General features: G+C 38.3%; 1 protein-coding gene across 1 annotated transcript in view; it reads right to left on the bottom strand.

Annotated features, from left to right (window-relative positions):
- The window catches only part of LOC122814288 (dynein axonemal intermediate chain 3-like), a 948661-nt gene that overhangs the window by 537338 nt on the left and 385482 nt on the right, over positions 1 to 25841 (bottom strand). The window contains exon 5 of the mRNA XM_044086878.1: positions 21708 to 21858. Within this exon, the coding sequence (XP_043942813.1) occupies positions 21708 to 21858 (151 nt within the window). The remainder of the gene's footprint in view (positions 1 to 21707; positions 21859 to 25841) is intronic.

Here is a 25841-nt window from a genome sequence, read left to right as displayed (position 1 = left end):
GTAGAGTAATACTGACACTGAGGTATTACTGTCTGTCATAATAGGAGGTTACAACTCCAAGGGAACAAATAAAGGGGGGGGGGGTGTAGATTAATACTGATAGTATGAAACCTCCTATGGCTACAGTTAGTATTGACAGTATTATAGTTTGTGATTTAATACCGATAGTATGATACCTCCTATGGCTACAGTTAGTATGGCAGTATTATAATCTGTAGATTAATACTGATACTGAGATATTACTGTCTGTCATAATGTCAAAACAGGAGGCTACAACTCCATGGGAACAAATAAAGAGGGGCTGCACTTATCAATAAACTAAAGTATGAAAAAGTAAAATTTTTTGTAACAAAATGGTAGAATTTGTTATTGTATAAGGGGGCTGTTCTTAGCCCTGTGAGAATTTGCATTACATCTGCTGTAAAATTTTTTTGAATTACTTCACTTAAAACTGAAATCATGCATTACCCCTGTAATGAGACATTTGAGCACGCTTAGTATGAGATGGAAGGAAAAACACACAAATAAGTAAATGTACATATAAATGAATATGACTGTGTGTGTGTGTGTGTGTGTGTGTGTGTGTGTGTGTGTGTGTGTGTGTGTGTGTGTGTGTGTGTGTGTGTGTGTGTGTGTGTCCTTGCACAGCTGGAAAGATCTCATTCCTCATTATTTATGTATCACTTAACTATTCGTTCAGATCTGATAGTATCCTGCTTGACAAATCCTGTCCAAACCTATTGTATCCCTGTGAACTCTCAGTTCTTTAAGTTGATGTGAAAAGGTCTCTCCCACTGTCACAGTTTGCTCTGTATATACAAGTCGCTAAAGTGGGCTTCCCGGGCATAATTGAAAGAGTCTGTTAAACACTAAATCTCTGAAGGGGAAATAAGTGTTACTCGAGTGGAAACATTTTCTATGTCTCTCCACCACAAGAGATCATTTCTTAAGTAATAAAGAATATTGACAATCATTTACAGTACCCCCTGGCCTAATTATATAAATGTCTCAGATGCCATTGAGTTTTATTCATATAATGTCTTGCATAAGTTATGAAGAAAAAGCAAGACATGTAGCCAAAGCTCACAGGAACTGTCTTGCAATGATCACTTGTTGCATGGTAAAGCCTGTCAAGTCTGCTTGAATCTCCACTTGCTTGTCTTGTGTACAGAAATCTTTCATCAAAACAGAATCTATGATATTATTATGACTGATATTTTACTGTAGTATGTGTTAAATATTGTTATTGAGACTGGTATATTCCTTTATATTTAGAGCTTTTTTCCCAGGGCCTCCACTGAAAAGGGGTCTTGCAATGCCCAGTCAGACTATTCCAGTAAACAAACACAATAAATAAATTAATTAAAATAAATAAATACATATATACATATGTTTAATAAATAAATAAAATAAACATCTGATGATGATGGGGCAGTCAGAGAACTTTTTTATAGTTTAGATATCCCCCGAGACTGAATGAGTAAACCTGTCTATTCTGAATGACACAGCAACAGTTCTCTAGTCTTTGTCACTATTAAGAAATCATCCATAAAGGGAAAATGGTTATGCTTTGTTTTCTGATGTGTGTAAACAATGAAGATATACATCTGGTAAGTACATTGGAGATGTACATACTTCAAATGGCTGAGATAAAAACTGAAAATGATACTGTGCTATGTGGATCCTTAGACATAGTTTTGTGAGGTCTCATTATATTTTAAACACAGGAAGTTGCCATTATCAGAGTGTTATATAAAACAGTGCTCTATGAAAAGTGGTACCGTTTAAAAAATCATCATCTTGAAAGATTTTATATTTATGAACTTGTTTAGAATTGACAGATCTAATATTGTCTTAAGGCCTTACTTATTCACACTAAAGATAGTCTGGAAAAAAGCCTTCAAATTTTTGAGGTAAATGCACCATTTCTATATATTCTTTCACTACAAAAAGACTCCAGGAAAACTAGTGTTCATAACCACTACTAAAAACAGACCCCCCCCCCCCAGAAAACTCTTACTACCAGTCAGTAATTCTCCTAATTTTAATGTTTAGGGCTTTCTTTCAAAAATTAACTTCCTCAGAGCATACACAAGTGGATATGATAATATTTAAATACACATAATTAAAGTTACATGACTATAAGGTATATTACACACAAAACACTTAACCATTTTCAATCCACAAATGTAAATAAATAAAAAAATAAAGATTTATCTTTAAGACTGTATTTGATGTTAATGTTCGTTTAAACCCATTAGACTTTCAGTATTAAAATACCATTTTTTGTTTTCCGATCTAATATTAAAATTCCCACCTCTATAATCTAACTTCTATTGTTCCAAGATAAAAAAACAAGAATTTCTGAAAGTGTGTTTACATAATGCTTTATTTTCATCTATGACCTTAATTGATATATTACGTTCATAAATCTTCTTTGCTAATTTTCTTGCTGTCCTTCTTATATAAAAACTGTCACAAGTTGAACACTCTGCAATGTATACAGCTCCTACTGACTGGTGTGTACAATACTCTTCTACTCCTATTACTTTGGTCATATATTTTGGGCTATACAATGGACTATCTGAAATATATCTACAGGCTTTGCATGTCCCGCAGGCATTAGTGCCTTTTGGATTATTGCTTACAGATGGACAAAATTTCTCTGTCTGCTCTATCCTCTTTTTTAAACAGTAACCTTTTATACAAACGAAATGTGTCTCAATACTTAGAAGTTCTGAAAGGTCTCTGCTGCCCTTAATAATTTTCCAGTTTTCTGCCATTACCTTCCTAATAGTACAACTGTCAGCTGACATATTAATAGCCATAGCTAGGACATTTTTATTACATATTTTTCTCACTGTAAGAACTGGTTTGAAAAATGTCTGTCTTTTCACTTTGACTTCTTCAAATAAACTTCACTTGTGATGTAAACAAAAAGTGCTGGAGGGATAGATATGGGTCCCAAAGGATCCCCACACTATGGAATAGGCACCCCATCCATGTAAAACAGAGTTAATCCCTGACCCTATTGAACCACTGCAATGAACAAGCAAGATTAAGAGCCTGCCAACTTAAAGGATTACAATGACAGTGGCTAAGCTTTGATACTTATCTTACCTATAAGCTTGTTCCCAGAGGCTTGCACATTTTAAAAATGCCAACACATGACTCTAAATACTCTGAACTTTAAAACGTTGGCAGGCTCTTAATCTTACTTGTTCATTGCAGTACATACAACTTATGAATAATTTTATTCCACCTTATGGAAGTTTCCCTTAAGAGTGAAATTGAACAGTTATATGAAGAACTTATAACCAATACTGAACTGAATCAACATTCTCATTTGTTATATAATTCTATAGAAAGAATTAAGTCTTTTGAGGCTAAGCTTATTGCCATTAAAAAGAAAAAATTACAGATGGACTACAACAATTTTAAAAAGGGTCAGATTTTTATGTGGGCCAATCAGAAAGGAGAATTCTCATCACATCAAAAACTTCAGATATCTCCGGAAGAAACTGCTTCAAAAGGCATGTCAAATATGGTTGGTCTACCGGCAAATGTACAACATTCTCAAGCTATGATTGACCCCAATACAGTCTGTGCTCTTGACCCCCTGTTTTTTCCTCGGTTACAAAATTCACCCTTCCCCTTCATACAACAAAAGAAAAGAAAAGAATTCATTCAGCAAAGAACAATGGGGCAAGAAATCTTTTCAGTGGACAGTAAACAGCACTCACTGACTGATTTGGAACATGGATCTGACTTAGTTTTCAATTTATTCAGGTATGACATGAACCAACACCAGTTATCGGTTCTGAACAAGAGATTGACTTTTACTCCTGTCTGTACTGTAGATAAAGCATGTTTTATCTGAAATTAAATATTTTATTAGATCCCTTAATTTGAGAGTTATGTTTGGTGACAGTTCTAGTGTGCATAATCAAGTCTTAAAAAGAACAAGTACTTACATTCCGAAGTCCATTCCAGCTATTCAAGCTTTGGAAAGAGTGGTACAACACAAGATGTATCCTCTTTATCAAAATCAACATTATAAGAGCTCTTTTTAAAATTTAAAAGAGAATGAATACGTTGCTATTAAATCTCTTATGGAAAATGAAAAGATAAGCCAGCAGACAAGGGGGGATGTGTTGTGGCACTAGATACTGATTACTATTTGCTCACCATGTATGAAATGCTAAGGACTATAAGAAAAGTAATAAACTTCAGAAGAGTAGCATTATTAATTTTATAAATGATACTCTGCATAATATGTATACAGCAGGTGACATAAGTTTTGCTTTATTTAATTATCTTATTGGAAGTGCTCCTATTACACCTATAATTTATGGAATTCCGAAGCTACATAAAAGCAAAACTAAATCACCTTTGAGACTTATAGTCTCTGCAAGGGGCTGGTCAACAGAACCCGCCTCTAAATATATAGACTTAGAGTTAAAGAAATGCTTAACACAGGCTTATACCATCATTAAAGATTCTTCAGCATTCCTTAAGGATTTATACATGTGGGCTAAGGATATAGATATTAATTTATTTTATTTTATAACATTGGATGTTGATTCACTTTTTACATGCATACACAATGAGACAGGTATCAACTATGTTAGAAGTTTTTTTATTCAGTTTTCTAACTTTGACATTAACAAGTTTAATAATTTTTGCCAGCTATTGCATATAGTACTGGAAAATAACATATTTTTTGCTTCAGACTACTTTATATCCACAGGTTACAGGTGTTGCCATGGGCACACCTGTTGCCAATATGTATGTAAACACAGTAATGCTCATCTGGGAAACTGAATATATTTTATCTGTTACTAATAATAAGCTTAGAGCTAATATAGGCTTCTATTGCAGATTTGTGGATGATCTGTTAGCATTTGGAAAAGGACCATGGATGAGTTTGATTTGTTTTTGCATATATTAACACATGTTCTGACTTTTTTAAAGTTTAAGAGTGATGCCTCTTTTTATAAAATACATTTTCTTGATATTACTTTGGTTAAAACAAAAGAGGGTAAGTTAGAGACCAGCTTGCATAAAAAATCCATAAAGAGAAACACGTATTTACACTGCACAAGCATGCACCCTCCATTTGTTTTTGGGAATATAGTGGGAAATCAAATGAAACGTATAGCGAGATTACACACAGATGATGCACAGATCTTATCACAACTAAATAATATAGCTACTGATTTTTCTAACAGGGGATATAATAGTAATAATGGCTCTCGTGCTAAGGAAAAGGTTGTTCAAAGTAGACATAGTTTATTTATTTATTTATTTCACATTTGTTAACTGGGTTAGACCAACTGGGAAAGAAATTACCCATTTTCAGCGGAGACCCAAGGGGAAAAGCCCCGAACAAAACATACAAATACATACAAATAGAGACAAGTGAAAAACAAACTTATGGATATAATGGATAAGAAAAATAAATATAATCCAAAGAATAGTACATAGCCATATAGAAGTTCAGAAGAAGGAAAGTGCAAAAGAAGATAGGAGTAGAGGAGGAATGAAGTGATCTAGAGGGAGGAGAAAAAAAGAAGAGTAGTAGGATAAAGTAAATTATATAAAGAGTGAGGGTATAGAAAGAAGAGCAGATTGGATAAAGTAAAATAAGAAAGAGGAAAAAGGTCTTAATGATAAGTCTAGTGGAGAAATGTGAATATGGAAAGGGAGGAGCTAAGTAGGATGGTTACAGGTACATATAGGGTTGTTATGGAGGTACAAAATAAGGTCATGTTTGAAGTTGGGAAGAGAGGTATGACTTCTAATATGGAGTGGAAGATTATTCCAAATAAGGGAGATGGAGTGTTTATAAAGTATTTTACCTAGGTTAATACTGGGTTTATAGACTTGTAGAAAGGGATGGGTGTACCAGGAGATCAGGTTGGACAGAGATGGACAGTTAGAGTTAGAATTAAGAATTCGGAAAGCTTGGATCAACTGACATTTGGTCAGAAGGTGTGGGAATTCGAGCCAATGTAGTTTTTTGAGATCAGAACAGTGATGGGATTTATAGGGGCTGCTGGTGACAAATCTAGCAATTTTGTTATAAGTTTGGCCAAGTTTTGCCAGCAGGTTATATTGTAAATTGAACATAGTTATGCTAAACGTATTTACTCTGTAGATAATGCAACCCAGATGAATGTGAAACGAAGTAATTGTAATAATAATTTCACATGATGTATGCTTACCTATACCCAAAACACCAAAGCCATTAAACATATTATTAGCAACAATGGTCTATTTTAACTACGATACCTGAACTTAAAAATGAAATAAGTGATAGACCTATTTTTGGTTATAAAAATCTAATAATTTGAAACAAAGACTATGCTATAACGAGCAACCGAAGTACAGCATATATTTTAAAACATATAAAAAGGGAAATTTTACTTGTAATAAATGTGTACACTGTGTAGGTATTCAGGTTGGTACAACTTTTTATGAATCTAATTGCTAATAAGTTATTTTATATTAACACTTATGGTAATTGTGATACAAAAAAATCTTGTTTATTTAGCCATGTTAGGTTTGTTCAGCATACTATGTTGGGAAAACAAATAGGAGACTAAAATAATGTATCAGTAGTCATCAGTCAGAAATAAATAGAAAAATAGATACAAATGCATTATATAAACATATACAACATTTTGGTTCTATTCATTATTTTAAGTTTATGATTTTTATCCAGAATTGATGAGTCACTTCGAGGAGGTGATTTCATACAACAAACAGAAATGGAAGACTACAAATGGATACTGACGCTAAAAGCACACATTCCACCAGGCTTAAATGAGTATGTCTCTTTAAAACCTTTATTGCAACAACTGCATCAAAGAGTTTGAATGTCACATAATTTACTTATACTATTTATACTTGTTTTATCTTTTAGTAACTGTTTTTATCCCTGAAGAAGCTATTTTAGTGAAATTGTAAGTTGCTGCTAATAAATTTGTGCTTTGAGTTCTTGTGCTAAAGTGGTTCCAGTGGATATATATATAAAATGGGTCTACTTTGAGTTACTGAAAATTAATTTCACTAAATTTCAAAACACTCACACCAAATCGCTGAAAGCTCAAATCACTGAAAACTCATTTCACTGACTCACATTTCACTGACTGTAAGTACTGTTGGGCAAATAAAATGTATATGCCCTTTCCCCCATTGTAGTGCGATCCTGGAGTTAGTATATATAGTTGGGGGTATGTGAGAGGCACAGCCCCCCACAATGGGGGATATGGGGGATGTATCACCCCACCTAAATTTGGTTTTATATTGTTAGCTTTAAGTGAAATAAGATTCATAAATATAAAAGCTAAGTAGGTGGGGGGGCTACACTCCCACACCCCCCAATGTGGTGGGCTGTGCCCCCCACACTCCCCCAACTATACATATTACTAACTCAAGGATAACACTACAGTGGGGAAAAGGGCATAGATGTTTTATTTGCCCAACAGTACTTAAATTCATGTAAAATGTGATTCAGTGAAATGAGTTTTCAGTGAATCAAAGTAGACCCATATATTGATGTATCTCCATATATCGAAAAAGCAAAATATTTAATGGCCAGTGATTAAGCAGAACCATTCTCCAGCTGTTTGAAAAACAGAAAAAAAAACAAAGTTAGACATTTTTGCAGGGGGCAAAAACCCCTGCCACTCACACACCCTGCTAATTAAATTTGCCACCTCTGAGACTGCAATACATTCAGAAAAGGGCAAATTTCCCAGTCATCACTGCACCTTGATCTCGCACAGATTGAAAAAAAAAAACATTATGTGCCATCTGCTGATTTTCAATCACACATATATTTGGTCAATAAAATTTACTTTCTTTACCTCTGTCTTTGTCTTTAAAATCCATATCATTGCTGGTCAGTCATATAAAAATTCTTGTTTCTTGGAAACATTAAGTATTCTGTAACATCCTCCTAATGATAGCATGTTATTTTGAGCCCTGCAACCCTTCTGACATGGTAGCCCTGATATACTAGCCACAGCATCATAAGCAAATTTCAGCATATGTGCTCCTCTATTATCTACCAAAAGAGCCAATTTTCTATTCCATTTGTAGTGCTACTACCATAAATAGACTATGTTTTGCTTAACCTGGTCTAAAACAGAACATTTTATAAGATTCCATGTGTGCTAAATAATGAGAAGCCCTACTAGCTAATATACAAGACACATAATCTTTTTTCCCCTCATATTTAGCTAGCAACCTCGAAACCTTATCAAATGGCAAAACTGCCAGGGCACAACTTTCCTAGTTTGACTGGATATAGATAAGTAAATATTAACTGGATCAGGGTTTGGTTTATTTGAGTCAGATATCACAACGGGTTTGAAGGAAGGAAAAGCATAACTGTGTAATTAAACTTACCATAACACTAGATGAGGATAGACCACTACTGCAGTAGTATTCAGCTATATGGAACATATACGCCAACCTATAACCAAACGGGATTGGTTATATTGAGCACAAAAAGGGAAATCAGTTAGGCTTAAAATGGCCAGCAAAGGCAGCTAACCTTGTACTTACCTATGAACCTACGAACCTATATCCTTCCAAGGCTTGGACAGTTAGCCAGTATGCAAACTTTTTGGATGCCTTCTAAGTGCACCATACATCCAAAGAAGCTTGAGGGTATGCTCTTATAAAAGCAGATGTATGGTCATAAAGATTTTGAGCTTTTTTGCCTCTCTGAAAAAGGGAGGCTGTCATATGGAAGCAACATGGCCAGGTTTCCACATTTGGAAACTTGTGTGCTAGGAGAAAAGAGAGATGGGGAAAAGGGATCCCCACCAATGCCAAAACTGTGTCTGCAGAGTGGAAGAATAAACATCAAAATGATTGGGGGGAATGGAGGGAGGGTACAGTGCTGCAACAGTGACCTATCTGAATACCTACCATTAGGAAAGGTATACTTGCACAACTGTGAACCAAAACAAGAAGGCAAATGAGGTAATACCAAATAACCAAAAAAAGAAGAAAAATGCCATGGGGCCCCAGAGAACACAAGATTGCCTCGACCGCTATAGAGCCAAAGAACTAGACAAATGTAGATTTCCACAATTTTAATAAAAAACAATTAAGCAACATTAAGCCCTTTCATTCCATAACCTGGAACTTCATAAGAATAAAAAATGTCATATATCACTCCCTTATATAGCTAAAAAATGTAAAGTTTTAAAGAACCAGTCACTAATTAATCAGCTGGTAAACACAGATGTAGATCAATAACCATTACACTAAAATACTGCCATATTCATCTGTTTTGGTTAGTGGTTTCTTCAACAGTTGGAACCCTGGACGATAAAAAACTTTCTGGTGGATGAAGAACATGAAATGGGTCAAGGAGACACCGAGATTCAGCAGCATTTTGAGGATATGGAGGCCATGAAGAGTGATCTGTCCTTTCTTGTGGATTTGCTAACTTCAATGTTATTACAACAGAAACAAAGGAATAGTTATCCTTTGTCAGAAGGTTTATCTAATGGTTCACAATGACTTGATATCAGCAGAGCTAGCCAGGATTTATTTAGAGGTAGTACCCCTAAAGAGAGTCATCTGAATGAGCAATCAAATTCCTCAAGAGCCAGAAGTGAAAACTGTAGTGACATAGATATACAAGGTACTGTTTTACACAACAGTATTAATGTTAACAGGCATTGCTCTCAAAGTCAACTTGGAGGGCCTCAAAATAATGGACATTTTGATTTTTAAACATGGCTTAACAAGCCATTTAACTTTGGGCAAAATGGACTGGAAGAAAACTTTTGGTTCATTGAGAGACAGTGTATAACTTTTTGAAAAGAAATTATTAAAGGTTAGATGCTTACAACTGGACAATACATATTTGACTTAACTACTTGTTTCCAAAGGGTTGAGAGTTTTTAAGTTTGCTAATGGTTTACAGTATGACAATAATATGTATAATGAATTTGCCATGTTATTTGATCGACATGGTAGGGAGTTGATCATTAAATATAATTTTAATAGTATTTCTGCTCTTAAGAACATTGAACATCTCAATAAGCATATTCAGGAAATTTTGCTGTTTGAACAATATAGTTAAGCTTATAATAATGTTTATCTTAGAACTGGTAAGAAATGTGAACTTAACAGAGAATAGAAATTGAAACAGCTGAATAGAAATATGCAGCAATATAGCATTAATACTGTTTATCAATTAAAGTATAGAAATAATAATAACAATGAATTTAGAGAGGGGGGAATTAAGGATTTTGATGTATTCAATGGAAATAATGAGGCACAAGTAAGTGTGGTGTACAACTTAGATCCTGAACAGGATTTTCACGTATTATGGAGGTCAGAAAGGAAACCCTCTCATGCCCAACCTCCACTAGAACCGGGACCGAGCTCTATGTTTTCCCCAGCTCATGATTATCTTCATCAAAAACAGAAAGAGTATGGGAAAAGGATGGGGAAGGGCAGGAAATGATAAGTGTACCCAGTGCAAATAGGATTATGATTTCTTTTCAAGGCTGTAGCATTTTTAATTACAGTCATACTACTATTTCAAAAGATCATTTTTCTTTGTTTGCAAAGAGATACACATTTATTCCTGCTCTCCTTTTAATATAGCAAATTCAATTATTGAATAAAAACTTTTCACTAGAAAACTGAATCTTGCTAACTGGTTTAAAAATAAAGAATGTTATACAAAAGTAACAATTTGTGTAAAAAGAAAAGTTGCTTTAATACCAGTGTGCATCCAATTATACAGGCATTTAAGAAAGCTTGTATTAACAATTATTATGAGAGAAAGTAAAGATTATATATTATAGAACTAAATAAAGAATGTTACACAAAAGTAACAATTTGTGTAAAAAGAAAAGTTGCTTTAATACCAGCGTGCATCCAATTACACAGGCATTTAAGAAAGCTTGTATTAATAATTATTATGAGAGAAAGTAAAGATTATATATTATAGAACTAAATAAAGAATGTTACACAAAAGTAACAATTTGTGTAAAAAGAAAAGTTGCTTTAATACCAGCGTGCATCCAATTATACAGGCATTTAAGAAAGCTTGTATTAACAATTATTATGAGAGAAAGTAAAGATTATATATTATAGAACTATTTCTGAGAAAAACTTTTGGATCTATTAAGGAAGGATAGAATAATTAGGTTCATGAGACCAGACAAAGGAGGAGGAATTGTCATACTTGACACTACTGTCTATTATGCTTCCATGATGGAAATATTACAAGATTCAGGTACATATATTCAAGTCTCTAAAAATGAAATTAATATAGCTCACCATAATATACACTTATTTTTAGAGAAGTGCTAATAGATGGGAGAAATCAAGAAGACATTTTCTTTGATTGTAATAAAAACACTGGTTCCAACATTTTTTAGAATATCAAAAATTCATAAAGGCATCTTGAATTAAAAATTTAGACCAATAGTGGTAGCCAGTGGCTCTGTCATGCATCCATTAGCTACGTTTATTGACAGGAAACTGAAACCCTTCTTTTTTATAAAAACCCATCTTCTTAAAGATTCATGGGATTTTCTGGGGAGACTGACCCCAACAATTTGGTCTAGGAATTTAGGATTTCTAACTACTGACATAGTGAATCTGTTCACTTATATTACCAGAGATGAAGGGTTAGATTTATTTCATGAGAGCTTGACTTCTTGCTCTTGTTTGTTGGCTCAATTAATTATTGATTTGATGGGAAAAGTTTTAGATAACAAGTTCATCTTTTTTGAGGATGAGTTTTACAAACAAATTAAAGGGGTTGCAATTGTGGCATTATATGCTCCCGTTTTTTTCAAATCTGGTCTTACTGGCATGGGAAAAAGTTCATGTGTTCAACTCAGCCTTTTATAAATAATGTAAACTATATGTGCGGTACCTAGACAACATTTTTATTTCATGGAATGGTCCAGAAGACTTTATCTCTGACTTCATCAGGTACTTAAATAACACTACGACATATTTTAATGTTTCATGGAATTTTAGTTACAAGGGCATGAGCTATTTGGACACATGGATTATCTTTAATGATACGGGCTTTGTGTTAAATATACATATACACACACACACACACACACACACACACATATATATATATATATATATATATATATATATATATATATATATATAAAGCCTTCTTTTAGTAACACCTACTTACATTTTAATAGCTATCACCCAGTGAGTTTAATTAAGGGCAAAATAGCAGGGTGGACATTGTGACCTCTAATAAAGGAGATGTGAGAGATATAAAGAAGTGATACATGACATTTGTTATTCTGATGAAATTCCAGGTTACAGAATGAAAGTGTTTAATCTTGTTTAATTGTTTTTTTATTAAAGGTGTGGAAAGGTACTTTTGTCTGGTTCCTTGGCTCTACAGTGGTTGAGGCGATCCTGTGTTCCCTGTAACTTCATGGTGTTTTTCCTTCTTCATTGATCACTACTGCAGTAACATATAACGATTTGATGATTGCCAAAGCCTAGATAGCCAGGGAGGAGGATGGAGGGACAGAGTCTAGGAGACAATGGAGAATTGATCTAATAAAACCTGGTTTGGCCTTGGAATATTAGTCAGTCTTGCAATGTTTGGTGATTGTGTGAATAGAAGATAAGGTTGCTGTCTCTAGAATAATTTACAGTCCACCCCAGTGGTCAGACCTCTGGTACAATGAACTTTACCCTTCTAAGGAAGGAAGGACTGTTTTGATACTGGCTGTCCTTTTTTCTTTCTATCAAAAGAGCTGAAGAATTATTGAAAGCTCTAAAGTCTTTTTTTTCTGTCAATGTAATGTCCACTGATGTCCAAGTAAGGGCCTTAATATTTTGGTTCTCAAGAAAAATGTCAAGGCTACTAAGCCAATTTCTTATCGTCATGAGAGTAACAAACAAAATTTTAAAAGAGCGCATGTTATGAGAGATTCCTTGACAAAACAAGGAAGCTATATGGAAATCTGGGTAAGTAATTTGTCTCCTGCAGAAACAGTTCCTTTTTCTCCTAGACCAAAGAAAAAAATTACAGACATTTTATGCAAAAAAAAAAAAAAAATGAAAAAGCGCCCTAAGGGGTTCTTATTTGCCCAAAAGTTCAAACAAGCCTAGCATCATTACACTGAAGATGCAGTGAAGACCAGGTCTGACTGAAATCTTCAATGGCAAAAAAGTTTGCCTAAGTGTAGCTAGAGACTCTTAGCTGAATTCAATGACCCTTAGCAGTTCTTTAGTAATGAATCCTCTTCTCCATGGGATAAAGGCAAAGAAAGACTGCTTTTTCCAAAAAAAAAGAAGTTATGTCTTACCATAATGTTCCAACTGTGTTGTCGATCTTAATCCATTCTTGACTCTTGGGTATGGCTGATGGATCAGATTCTGACAGCCAGGGGTCTTCCCCCATCTTCTGAACCCCCTCTCCTTCTGGTGCAGGGGGTTTCTCTCCATGACCCCTTCCTATTCTCCTCCTCTGGCCTCCTTGGAGGCTTTAGAACAGTTGGCTCCAACATCACATGTTCCAATGAACTCAGCACCAACTACTCTTTTGTCTTAGGTGCCAGGTATGGTTCTGACACCTTTGGCACCTTCGGGACCAACTGGGTCCTGGGACTGTGTCTTTGCCGTTGGGTCTGGGGGGGGGGGTTAGAGTTAGCTCCGATGTTTTTCTATGAAGCCGTCCTTGCCTATTCGGGCTGCAATGGCGGGGGACCTGTCTTTGGTTCTGGCTTCTAAGGTGAGGCTCTCAGGGTGGGGTGTGACCCCGATTCCGAGGTTGTCTGGCTGGGTTCCGAGCTCCCATCCCTCCTCGGTGGGGGGGGGTCCTGCCTTTCAAGCCATGGAAAGAGCCTTGGCCATTGCCTCTTCTTGTGTGGCTTCTGTGTTACCAGAGTCTCAACCTCTGACCCAAGCTTTATCAAATTTGGCACTAACCACTACCTCTGGACAGTGAGCTCCAAGGTCACAAGACCTACCTGTTAAAGGTCTCCCTCTTTTGAGACCTCTTCAGATGCCACCACTGAAGAGCCACCTCGGAAGAGGTTGTGTAAGAGAAAACACCTTGATTCTATCAGTCACAGAAGACACGGATTTCATTGACGGGGTGGGTTCCCCTGGTCACCCCTGGAAGACGTCTCCTTTGGAGACATTCTGGAGATCCTACAACAGAGTTGTGATTGGAAGCCCAAAGACCCTTCCTCTGAGGAATCTATATATTTGCAGGCCTTTGGAGCTCACCTGTCTAACTCCTGGGTGACACTGCTCACTAACAACCTCATTAAGTTAATCCCTCAGCAGGCTTGGAAGACACCTGACTCTATACAGCCCATCCCCCGGAGACCTGACAAGATAGTTTCAGCACCTGAGGACCATCCACATTGGGCAAAGGGCTTAGTAGTTGACACCATGGTGGTAGCAGCCACCACCAACAAAGAAGTAGCTGAGGAAAGCTCTACTGTTCATAACCCTAACCGGGAGTCCAGGGTGATGGACAGATTTGGGAAACAGGTCTATGCATCACTGACCTTCTCCATCAGGTCCTTGAGCTTTTTGGCACATTTTACTAGACTTCAAAGGGATTTGGTCAAGGAGCTGTCAGACACCCTGGGGAACAGTGGCTGAAGGGGTCCAACAATAAGTGGCCTCACAGTTAGCTACCCTGGAGTCTATTTCAAACTCATCCATGACTCAGTTGCATATACTGCCGAAGGGGCGATCAGGTCAGCAAGTTCAGGCGTTGCGATTCGACAACACGCTTGGATGCTCCTGTATGAGTTTGTGGAACCATTCAAGTCTTCCTTCGTCAATGCTCCCTTTGATGGATCTTCATTGTTTGAGCCCAAAGTGAAGGTATGAGCAAGATGGGAAGACTCTGTCTGCTGTGGGCGTGTGTTTTTCCACTCTTCAATGATCCTACTCTAGGCATCAAATGAGTGGCAAGATGTGGTTCAAGAAGTCCTAGAAGCCTTTCCAGGACACATGTGGTAAAGACTCCCCTCGGGGCAGAGGGGGGAGTTACAATGGAAGATGCTGTTCCAGAGCCAGGGGTGGTCTGCATAAAGTACAGTTGTGTACACTTACCATAAATGTAGATGTTCGAGTGTATTCACTATTGCAGTCATTACATTTGGGTAATCTGCTGGCAGGTTGCCCTCAGTCGGCCTGAATTCCAAAGTCTTGGGTCTTGCGTCGGTTGCTATGTCCTATTCCATGACGTCAGGTCATCAGGGGTATAAAAAAGCAGCCGATGCCATTTTCTTTAGTTTTTCCTGCCCCAGATGTCAGGTGCCCCCAAAAAGGTGGCAAAAAATATATATATATACATGCATAAATATAAACTTTACCTTCATCTACAAGCAAATACACCACATAGGTTGTAGAAGATAGAAAAGGAAAGATAAACTCCAGAATTAAATGGGGGATGGCGGGCGGGTAACCTGGACTGCAACAGTGAATACACTCGAACATCTACATTTATGGTAAGTGTACACAACTGTACTATGTTCTTCGTGTTTCACTGTTGCAGTCTTTACATTTGGGTAGAATCCCAAAGCTATGGTTGGGAGGCTGGAGCTAAACAGCATTAGGTGCAGCTATAAGGCCCTGCAGAACTGCAGTGGCAAAGCCTACCCTGGACTTAGAGTAGCGAGGCAAATGATAATGCTTTGTAAAGGTGTGAACAGAACTCCAAGTAGCAGCCTCTAGAATGGCTTTGGTTGGTACTCCTCTAAGAAAGGCTGCTGAAGTAGCTGCAGCTCTGGTGGAATGGAACCTAATGCCCTTGGGCACAGTTTTACCATGGTGTAAATAGCAGAAACAAATGCAGTGGCTTATCCACTTTGAAATAGTCTGCTTTGGAATAGCCTTTCCTTCTGATCCTGCAGCATATGTCACTAGTAATTGCTCAGTTTTTCTTAGAGCTTTAGTCCTGCTCAAGTAGAATCTTAGCTGTCTGTGTACATCCAAGGAATGCAGAATTCTCTCCCCCTTGTTCTGCGGATTTGGATAAAAGGTTGGCAGATGAATAGTTTGGTTAAGAGCCACACTGGAAACCACCTTAGGCATAAATGTTGGATTTGTCCTCAGAGACACCCTGTCTAGGTAAAATATGATAAAAGGCTCCACAGCCATGAGGGCCTGTACCTCTGAGACCCTTCTTGCTGAAGTAAGTGCTAGTAGCAGAGCTGTTTTCCATGATAAGAACTTTATATCATCAGTAGCAGCTGATTCAAATGGAGGCAGGGTGAGCTTTTCCAACACATAATTGAGGTCCCATGCAGGTATTGGTGATCTTCTAGGAGGCCTTAAATGTTTGACTCCTCTAAGATACTGCTTTAGTAAAGGATGAGAAAAGATTGGTGGCTCTGTATTGTAATGAGCCGAAATGGCAGAGGTATGGATTTTAATTGATGAGAAAGATAGGCCTTTGTCAAGCATCTCAGTCAAGTATTGTAATATCTGAGGAATATTTGGTTCTGCTGTATCAGTTCCTTGTGCTTTATTCCAAGCACAGAATCTTATCCATTTATCAGCATAAGATTTTCTAGTACTAGGCCTTGTGGCTTCCAAAATGACATCCATCACAGCTTTACTGAGAGGTGTTGTTTGTATAACTACATGATCAACCATGCTGCCAGGTTCAGTGTCTGGAGTTGATTGTGCAGGATCTGATTGTTTTGCTGGGACAGTAGTTGAGGTCCTTGAGGTAAGGTCCAAGCTGGGTATTGAGACAAGATGCTTAGGATTGGGTACCAGTACTGATGGGGCCAGTCCAGGGCAATTAGTATCACCTTTGGTTTCTCTTGTCTGACTTTTAGGAGGACCTTGGGAAGAAGAGGCAGTGGAGGAAAGGCGTAAACTGATAGTTTTTTCCAACTGAAGGATAGGGCGTCCACTTTCCATGCTTGTCTGTGATAAGTCCTTGTGCAGAATTTTTTCAATTGATAGTTTTGAGGGGAGGCAAACAGATCTATGTCTGGGCTCCCCCATTTCTTTGTTATCATGCTGAAGAATGGTGGATTTAGTTTCCAATTGTAAGGATCCATAAGGTTTCTGCTTAAATCATCTGCCTGAGTATTTTTTTTTCTGGCAGGAATTGAGCTTGAAGATGTATTTGGTAAGTCAAAGCTGTGTCCCACAGTGCCATGGCTACTCTGCAAAGGGGGAATGAGTGCGTGCCCCCCTGCTTGTTTATATACCACATGACTGTGGTGTTGTCCGTCCTTATCAGTAGTTGTCCTGGATGAAGTAAGTCCTTGAAGGCTGTCATGGCATTTTGAACAGCTAGCATCTCTTTCTGGTTGATATGTAGATGCATTTGTTTTGGGGTCCATATGCCCTGGATGCATCTTCCCACCATGTGGGACCCCCAGGCATAATTGGATGAGTCTGTTGTTAAGGTTTGGCTGGCAGGGGGTAGAGTGAAGGCCCGTCCCATGTTTTGGTGACATGCCTTTGCCCACCATAGAAACTCCGGTTGTAGGCAGGGAATGAGAGGAATCATTGTTTCCAGACTGTGACAATGTTGACTCCATAAACTTTTTAGGTACCATTGAAGTTTCCTAATATGCAGTCTTGCAAATGGAATCAGTAGGATGCAGGATGCCATGAAGCCCAAAGCCTGCAGAATTTGTCTTTCAGATAACTGGGTTTTTGTTGCCATCAGTTTGAAGTAAGAAGTCAGTTGCCTTTGCTTGTCTGGCTTGAGGTAAGCCATCTGGGCAGTTGTATTCAAGCTTGCACCCAGGAATGTTATCTTTTGAGAGGGTACCAGTTGTGATTTCTTTTCGTTTATTGTGTACCCTAGGCATGTTAGAAGCCTTTTCACGAATGCCAGGTGTTGAAGAAGAATGTCCTTGTTCTCTGCTTGAATGAGACAGTCGTCCATGTAAGGATATATCTGAATATTTCTTTGTCTGCAAAATGCAATTACTGGTGCCAGGCACTTTGTAAAGACTCTGGGCGCAGTAGATAAGCCAAAGGGCAGTGCAGAGAATTGGTAATGCATTAAGCCAGCCTTGAATCTGAGGTATCTTCTGCACGGCTGCCTTATTGAGACATGCAGGTATGCCTCTTTTAGGTCTAATGTCACCAGCCAAGCATTCTTGCCCAGCATGGGCAGAAGCTGCTGCAAAGTCAGCATTTTGAATTTTGGAATGTCCAGGTATGTTTTCAAAATTAATAAATCCAGTATTGGCCGCCAGGCCTTGTCCTTTCTGGGTACCAAGAACAGTCTTGAGTAAAACCTTGTCCTTTTTCCTGTTCTGGTACTGGCTGAATGGCCCCCATATCCATGAGGGACCTAACCTGTTTCTGTGCCTCTGCCCATTGATTTTTTTTCCAGATCTGGCCAACCGTTTGCCAATGGCAGAGTATGGAAATGGAATCTGTATCCCTATGATACTATGTTTAGCACCCACTTGTCCTGGGTTATTAACTGTCAATTTTGAGCAAAAAGTGCTAATTTTCTCCCTAAGGGTGCTGCCAAAAGATAAGTGTTTGTTGAATTCAGAGGGAAGTAATTGGGACTGTTTTCTGTAGGTTTGCACTTTATCTCTTCCAGATTTGGAGGTAGAAGTGCCCCATTGCTTTGACCTGTATGAATCTTGTGGCTGGAACCCTTAGGGCATCTGGATTTACCCCTTTGAACTCTGTCTGACACAGGAAAGGACCAATTTTTTGTAGGCCAGTGTCTACTGAATCTTGGTGGCTGCACTTGTAAGAAGTCTTTTACAGTTTTCATAGACTTAGCTTTGTCTTCCATTTTCTTTAAAACCTCTTCTGCCTTAATACCAAACAAAGTGTCATGCTGTAAAGAAGCATCTAGTAATTTAGCTTTAACATGATCAGGCAAATTTTGTTCTTTTAGCCAGGCATGCCTACTAATCACAGATCCAGTAACTGTGGCCCCTGCAGGAGGCCTCCAAAGAATCAAAACCACATTGCAAAGTATACTTTCCAACCTGTTCAGCTGCATGCAATAATTCCTGCAATTCTTTATTTTCTGCGCATTCAGAAATCAACATCATTTTCTGTTTCAGTAATCCCATAACTTGCTGTTGATATTTGAGCACATGAAATTGGCAGTTTAAGGCCCTAATTGCCAAGGTTGCAGCTGTATAAACCTTCTTTCCCCATCTATCCAGTGCCCTGGAATCTCTGTCAGAGGGGGTAGGATTTTTTGCTGTTGAGGCCTTAACACCTTTTGGACCCTGTGAAATAGTTTCAGGGTCAGCAGCAGGGTTTCTAAATAAAAATTTGTGTGAGTCAGTAACCCTGTAATATCTGTCTGGCTTGCTAGGAGCCGGAGGTAAGGAGTCTGGAGTCAAGCTTGACTCCGAAAACACCTCATCCACAATGTCTGAAACAGGAGGTATGGCTAAAGGCCTATGCTGAGGGAGAAGAAGGAAATCCCTGAGCCTCTTTTTTGATTCTGAGAAATCTTGACTCTCCCAGTGAAAATGCTCTTTCAAAGTATGCAAGGTTTCTCCAAAGGAATAATCTTCAGGAGGAGATGCAGATGGGATAGATTCCTCTGCATCAGAATCCTCATAGGGTGGTATAGATAATTCCTGATCAGAAGAGGAATCAGAAGAAATAGAAACCTGATCTGAAGATTCATAATCAGTGTCTTGCCTAGGCCTCTTATCAGGAGGGGGTTGGGAACCCCTGATCAAGGTAATTAGGTCTTCAGTCATTTTGATCATCTGCTTTTTGGGCATAGAGGCCTGTGCATGTGGCTCATGCGTCATTTTTTTAGCTTTAGAAGTTGCTTTTGTCTTTGATTTTGAATCTGGCATCGGTTTTATATAAAAATGTTGTGGCCTGAATAAACCCTCAGAAGTTGGTGCCTGCTCAGTGGCTCCGGACCCATCAGAGGGAAAGACATCTGCGGGTACAATACTTTGAGAATCTCACAGCATGTCGGACTCCACATGGGTCTTGGTAGGGGCCTGCGACTCGAAAGTAGCGGGTATCAGGGGCTGCGAAAGTGCCTCACTGAGTACCGGCAAACCGGCGACTGGCTTAGGAGAAGCTTCGTCAGTTTTGGACCTCGACGGTCTGTCTCTGTCCTTTTCTTTGCGTTTTTTGTATACTCCGGTAGTCGGATTGCTATCCGACGACATTTCAGGATAGTTAAATCTGTTTCCAAAATATTTTGAGGCAAAGATATACCGATGCTTAATAGTGCGTTGGTTAAATCTAGCACAAAACCAACAGCTAGGCACGTTATGATCAGAGCCTAGGCAAGGAATACAGTATAAATGGAAATCCTTATGAGGTATTTGCTTCCCAAAAGTAATGCAATTATTAACTTTTACTGACATCGGTATGGAGCAAGAAAAAAGTTTCCCCAACGGGGTACTTAGCTTTAATGAAGATTTTGGTTGTGAAAGTTGAATTCGAAAATTTCAGGAGTCAGCTGATCGGCACTTGTGAACTGCTTCTGCTTTGGGCACCACACAGCAAGTAAGACTAAAGAAAATGGCGTCAGCTGCCTGTTTTATACACCTGAAGACCTGATGTCATGGAAGAGGAGACAGCAACCGAAGCAGGACCCAAGACGTTGGAATTCAGGCCGACTGAGGACAACCTGCCAGCAGATTACCCAAATGTAATGACTGCAACAGTGAAACATAAAGAACATCATCAGATAAAGAAGTTATGTCTTACCATAATGTTCCATCTGCTTTGTTGATCTTCATCCATTCTTGCATCTCACCTCATCTTCTGCCTTCTTTGGACTCCTGGTGGAGTGATATGCTGTCCTGGGTTTCCCTGTTAGGATACACCTTTTACATGGCTTCTGACTTCAGTTAGGAAATCTTTCTGAGAGCTTGCAAACTCGATCTGAGGTAATGTAGAAAGGGACATTGTGGGTAAACCAGAAGCTCGAAAGGTTTTTGGTTGGCGTGAGCTATTTAACAGCCGGATCAGTTCTGAGGATCGGAATAGTACCCAACAGTTGAGCATGAATGAAGACTGACAGATTCTTCATTAGTCGATGGATGAACACTTATACAGATCTTCAAAGGTTACAAAGTTCTTCCCAGGCAAGTGGATATGAAGAGCCAGAACTTTTCATTCTTAAAATGGAAATGCTGAAATCAGTCATATACTTGGTGGACTAACACTACAGAGTTCTCAGCAGACATTTTACATCAAGTTTAGTATCACTTCTGAACTAAGATGAAAAGGGAATGGGACTTTCTTCATCAATGGCAATGGACACTATGTCTCTCAGTATGTGTCCAGGCTAATGTCCTAAGAATTCTGTTAGCTACAGTGTAAAAGTACCCTCCTCCGCAAACTGAAATCTACATCCATAAATACATATTATCAAATTAATAGAAACATCTATATATAGCTGGTGGGGAATTAAGTAGATGTAGAAGTCCTACATTATTTGAATGAGAGAATGACATCCACAGAGTAGAAAAAGTATATGAATATGATATAAATCACCCTGCTCTGACAGTAGAAATACAGTATAACATACTAGAGATATAGAACATTAGAGGATGGAAGACTATCTTAAGTATGTTTTGGTTGCTACTACTTGTTGAACAGCTGTTGTTTTCTTGTATCTATGAACTAGGATTCAGTACTTCACATGTAAAGTACTGTACACATAGCAACTATAGAAGTTGCTCAGCAAATTTAGCACCTACCTTCATTATTGGTTTCCAAGTGAGATCCAGATGTTTAAAGGTAGTTGGCACTCCATGAGGATTTTTAAGTTGCTTTTCTTCGGCCTTCTTTTTATCAAGCATGGATTGTGCAGTAACCTTTGGTGGGCGAATATCCCAAAACAAAACAGAACTGTAAACAAATAAATGCATTTATATACTATGTAGGTTTTTGTCCTCTTGACATTAATGCCAGAACAGTTTACTACGTTTTTAATAATGCAAAAGGACATTTTGCATGCAGTGATTCAGAAGTGTTCAACATCCAAATGACTAAAACAAACCACCTAATACATAATCATGTGCAAGTCCAGTAGTATAACAAAAGTGCACAGGGAGATACTCATGTTAACAATAAATAATTAAGAGAAAGTTATTTTATTAGTTAGTTAAAACATGCCTATTTTTACCATCCTCTGTTCCTTTATCAGTTTGTTTTTAATTAGCAGAACCCATGGTTTAGCAATAGCCAAGGTCAGCCTTGACTCAGGCACAAGTAGTATTGCCATTGCTCTTGCAGGCACTCAAATCAGATGCCAACTCAAGCAAGTTTTGATTTGTCTCAGTATAGAACAGTCCCCATGAAAAGAATAGGCCAGTCATTCCACCCATGTTACTAAATGATCACATTGCCCCATTCAACTGCTATCTTTGAAAAACAGTGAGACAAACACGCAGTCTCATAAAACATGCAATAAGACTGCTTAATCTGCATGGGAGAGACCTCTCAGTCCTCCATATTATTGAATGAGCAACAAGCCTCATTTGATTGTTAGCTTTGAAAAAATTAATAAAAAAACACAGTCTCACAATGCATACAAGGGTGTATATCAGATCATCGAAACGGCTCATTATCGAATGCCATAACGTCGAATGGCAAAACCCGAATCCTAACAATATCGAAACCTCAAAACAGCGAACATTTTCCCAGGGACAAAACTCTCTGTATATACACACGTACACACACACACACACACACACACACACACACACACACACACACACATACACACATACACACACACACACTAAAAAGCAGCAATCCGCACACATACATTTAAAAGTTACATCTAACCTTACACTACACTGTACATACACTACTATCTATCCACTTACCTTAACCCAGACCTTAACTTTAAGGTCTGTCACTATCGCACACTCACCTCACCTGTGCACTAACACTCACTTAACCCGCCCCTAACCCCAAATTCTATTGCACACTCACCCGCGCCCTAACCCTAACTCACTTAACCCACCCCTAACCCCAAATTCTGTCACAATCGCACACTTACCTGACCCACGCCCTAACCCAAACGTCCGCACAATCACACACTTACCTTAACCCAACCCATAATTTTCCACCGCATCGCTGAAAACAGCAAAGCCACAACAACGGCCAACCAAATTCTTTCCCTAGGAAAGAATTCGGTTTTGTGCAGCTTCACTGTTTTCAGCATTTGCGATATTGGGTTTGATATTCGATCATTCGATATTTTGCAGTTTCGATGATCTAATATAGACCCTGCATACAATAACACTACTTGACCTGCTTTGCAGGATTAAGTGTAAGTAATCTATGTCATATGTATTTGGTTTTGAATATAACAAAGTTATGTACTCATCATAACATTCCATCTGTGTTGTTAAATTTTCTTCAACTGTTGGGTTTGGATCTGATCCTTGGATCCGACTTGGCTGCTTCTTCCAGTCGTGGAACACTGAAACTCTCAAAAGCAGTAGGAAAAGATGAAATAACAGAATCTAGGACTCAAAGGAACAGCAGTTCCTCCAGCATCTTTTGATCCTTCCAAGAGTCAAACAATGTAGGAGTTAGTGGGAGAGAAGTTGAGGAAGAATGAAAGTGGACAACACAGATGGCACTTTATGGTAAGTATATAACGTTTTTATCTGATGTCATTTTGATTCATTCCTCAACTGTTGAGACAGATTCCCCAGATACCGAAGTCCTGGGAGGACTCTAAGGAAGGATATTTCTGAGCACCACTGAGCCAAAGGCTGCTCTTCCTCTAGAGACCAGATCCAATTTGTAAGGAGCAATAAAGGTACGAGGATTAGTCACAGCTGCAGCTGCACATATATCATCCAAGGAAGATCTAGATAAAAAGGTTGAAAAATGGGTTTTTGGTCGTTTTGGTAAATGCAAACTCACCTTTTAATATACAAAAGTAATAGAACCAGTCAACCATTTGGCTAAAGTTACTTTAGAAGCTGGTTTGCCTAATTTTGATTCTGAAAAGGAGACAAATAATTGCTCTAATTTCCACAAACTTTTGGTTCTGTGAAGAGAAAAATGTAATTGTCTGTGAAAATCTAACAGGTGTAACATATATTCTCCTTTATTTGACAAATTTGGAAAGAAGACTGGAAGGTTGATAACCTGATTAATACTGGATTCTGACACCACCTTAGGAAAAAAGGAAGGATTGGTCCGTAACGATACTCTATCCTTACGAAAAATCAAATAAGGAGGTTTAGCTGACAGAGCCTGTAATTCTGATACTCTTCTGACAGAAGTAATAGCAACCAAAAAACAGTTTTCCAGGTCAAGAATTTTAGTTCACACTTGGCTGATGGTTCAAAAGAGGGTTAGGTTAATGACTGCAAAACAATGTTTAAATTCCAAAGAGGAGAGTGATCATTTAATGGAGGTCTAAGTAGGAAGGTTCCTCTGAGAAAGGCTTTGTAAAGTTTGGAGGATGCTAAAGTTTAATTATTTACTCCTATATGAAATTTAGAAATGGCAGCTAATTGCACTCTTATTATAGAGAAGCTAGCCAATCCTTGAAAATTGTAGCTAAAAATTCAAGAACCTTAGGAATCAGTGCTGAAAAGGGGTCCAAATTCTTTTTATGTACCCAAACAACAAATCTTTTCCATTAACTTTAACTGGTGAAAGGTTTGTGGGATTATAAAATAATGTCACAGACAAGGTAGGAGAGCCTCGGCTTTCTAGCAATCAACAGAAATGGAGAAATCATGCAGTCAGTCTGAGTCCTGGAATGTCCAGATAAGTCATGTCTGTTGGGTGAGATAGTAGGTATGGAGTTGTAATCAGTATCCAGGGTGGATAAAAAAGGTGAGGCCAAAGGAAGGGAAACCAGATCTGCTGAGGCCAGTAAGGGGACATGAGGAAAACAGTGCTTTTCAATCGAGATACTTTCTGAAGAAATTTGGGTATTAGGGGTAATGGGAGATAGGTGTAAAGGAGACCGAAAGGCCAATTGTAAAGTACAGCATCCCTTAGTAATTCTCCCAGAGGGGGGATCAGGGCAAAGAACCTGGTGCACTTGCTGTTGAGTGGAGATGCAACCAGCTTGCAGCATGGTTGGCACCAGTGAAGGAAAATCCTCTCCACCATTGTTGTGATAAGATACCACTCATGAGGCATTAGAATAGACCTGCTTAACTTAACTGAAATCATGTTGGACTTCCCCGGATTGTGAGTTGCTATCAGAAAAAGAATGGATGAGATTATCCATTTGCCATACTCTCATAGCTTCTCGACAAAGAGGGTATGAATTGCTTCCCCCTTGTCTGTTGATGTACCAGACCACTGAGATATTGTCCTTCTGGATCACAATAGTCCCAGTAGGGAGAGTGTCTTGAAAGGCCTGAAATGCTGTAACAGCTTTCATTTCCAGAACATTGATATACATGTTGGCCTCTTTGGGGGGGCCATGTGCCTTGGACTGTCTTTCCCAAGAACTACCCCCCCCACACACACACACACACACAATCTGGGAGGTGTCCGTGATCACTATGGCCTTGAGTTGGGGAAGAACAAAGGGACAACCTTATTGAACTTGACTAGAATGTATCCACCACAGAAGGTAATTTTTGCACCCTTGCATTTCGACCTGACTGGATAATGGTTGATGGAAAATGGACCACTGAGTTGCAAGAGTCCACTGAAGAAAACTCAAATGGTGCCAGAAGGATTGCCGCTGACATGGATCCCAAAGCTTGAAGGATCAGTTGAACTGAAAGAGAAGAACTTGGAATGATCTTTTTTACCTGGAACTGAATATATTGAACTCTGAATAGAGGAAGAGAAGCTATTTGAGTGACTGTATTGATCAAGGAACTGATGAATTG

This window comes from Protopterus annectens, chromosome 10.part0 (assembly GCF_019279795.1).
Source record: "Protopterus annectens isolate FY-2018-M chromosome 10.part0, PAN1.0, whole genome shotgun sequence".
NCBI lineage: Eukaryota > Metazoa > Chordata > Ceratodontiformes > Protopteridae > Protopterus > Protopterus annectens.
This window is presented reverse-complemented; position numbering and strand designations above follow the sequence as displayed.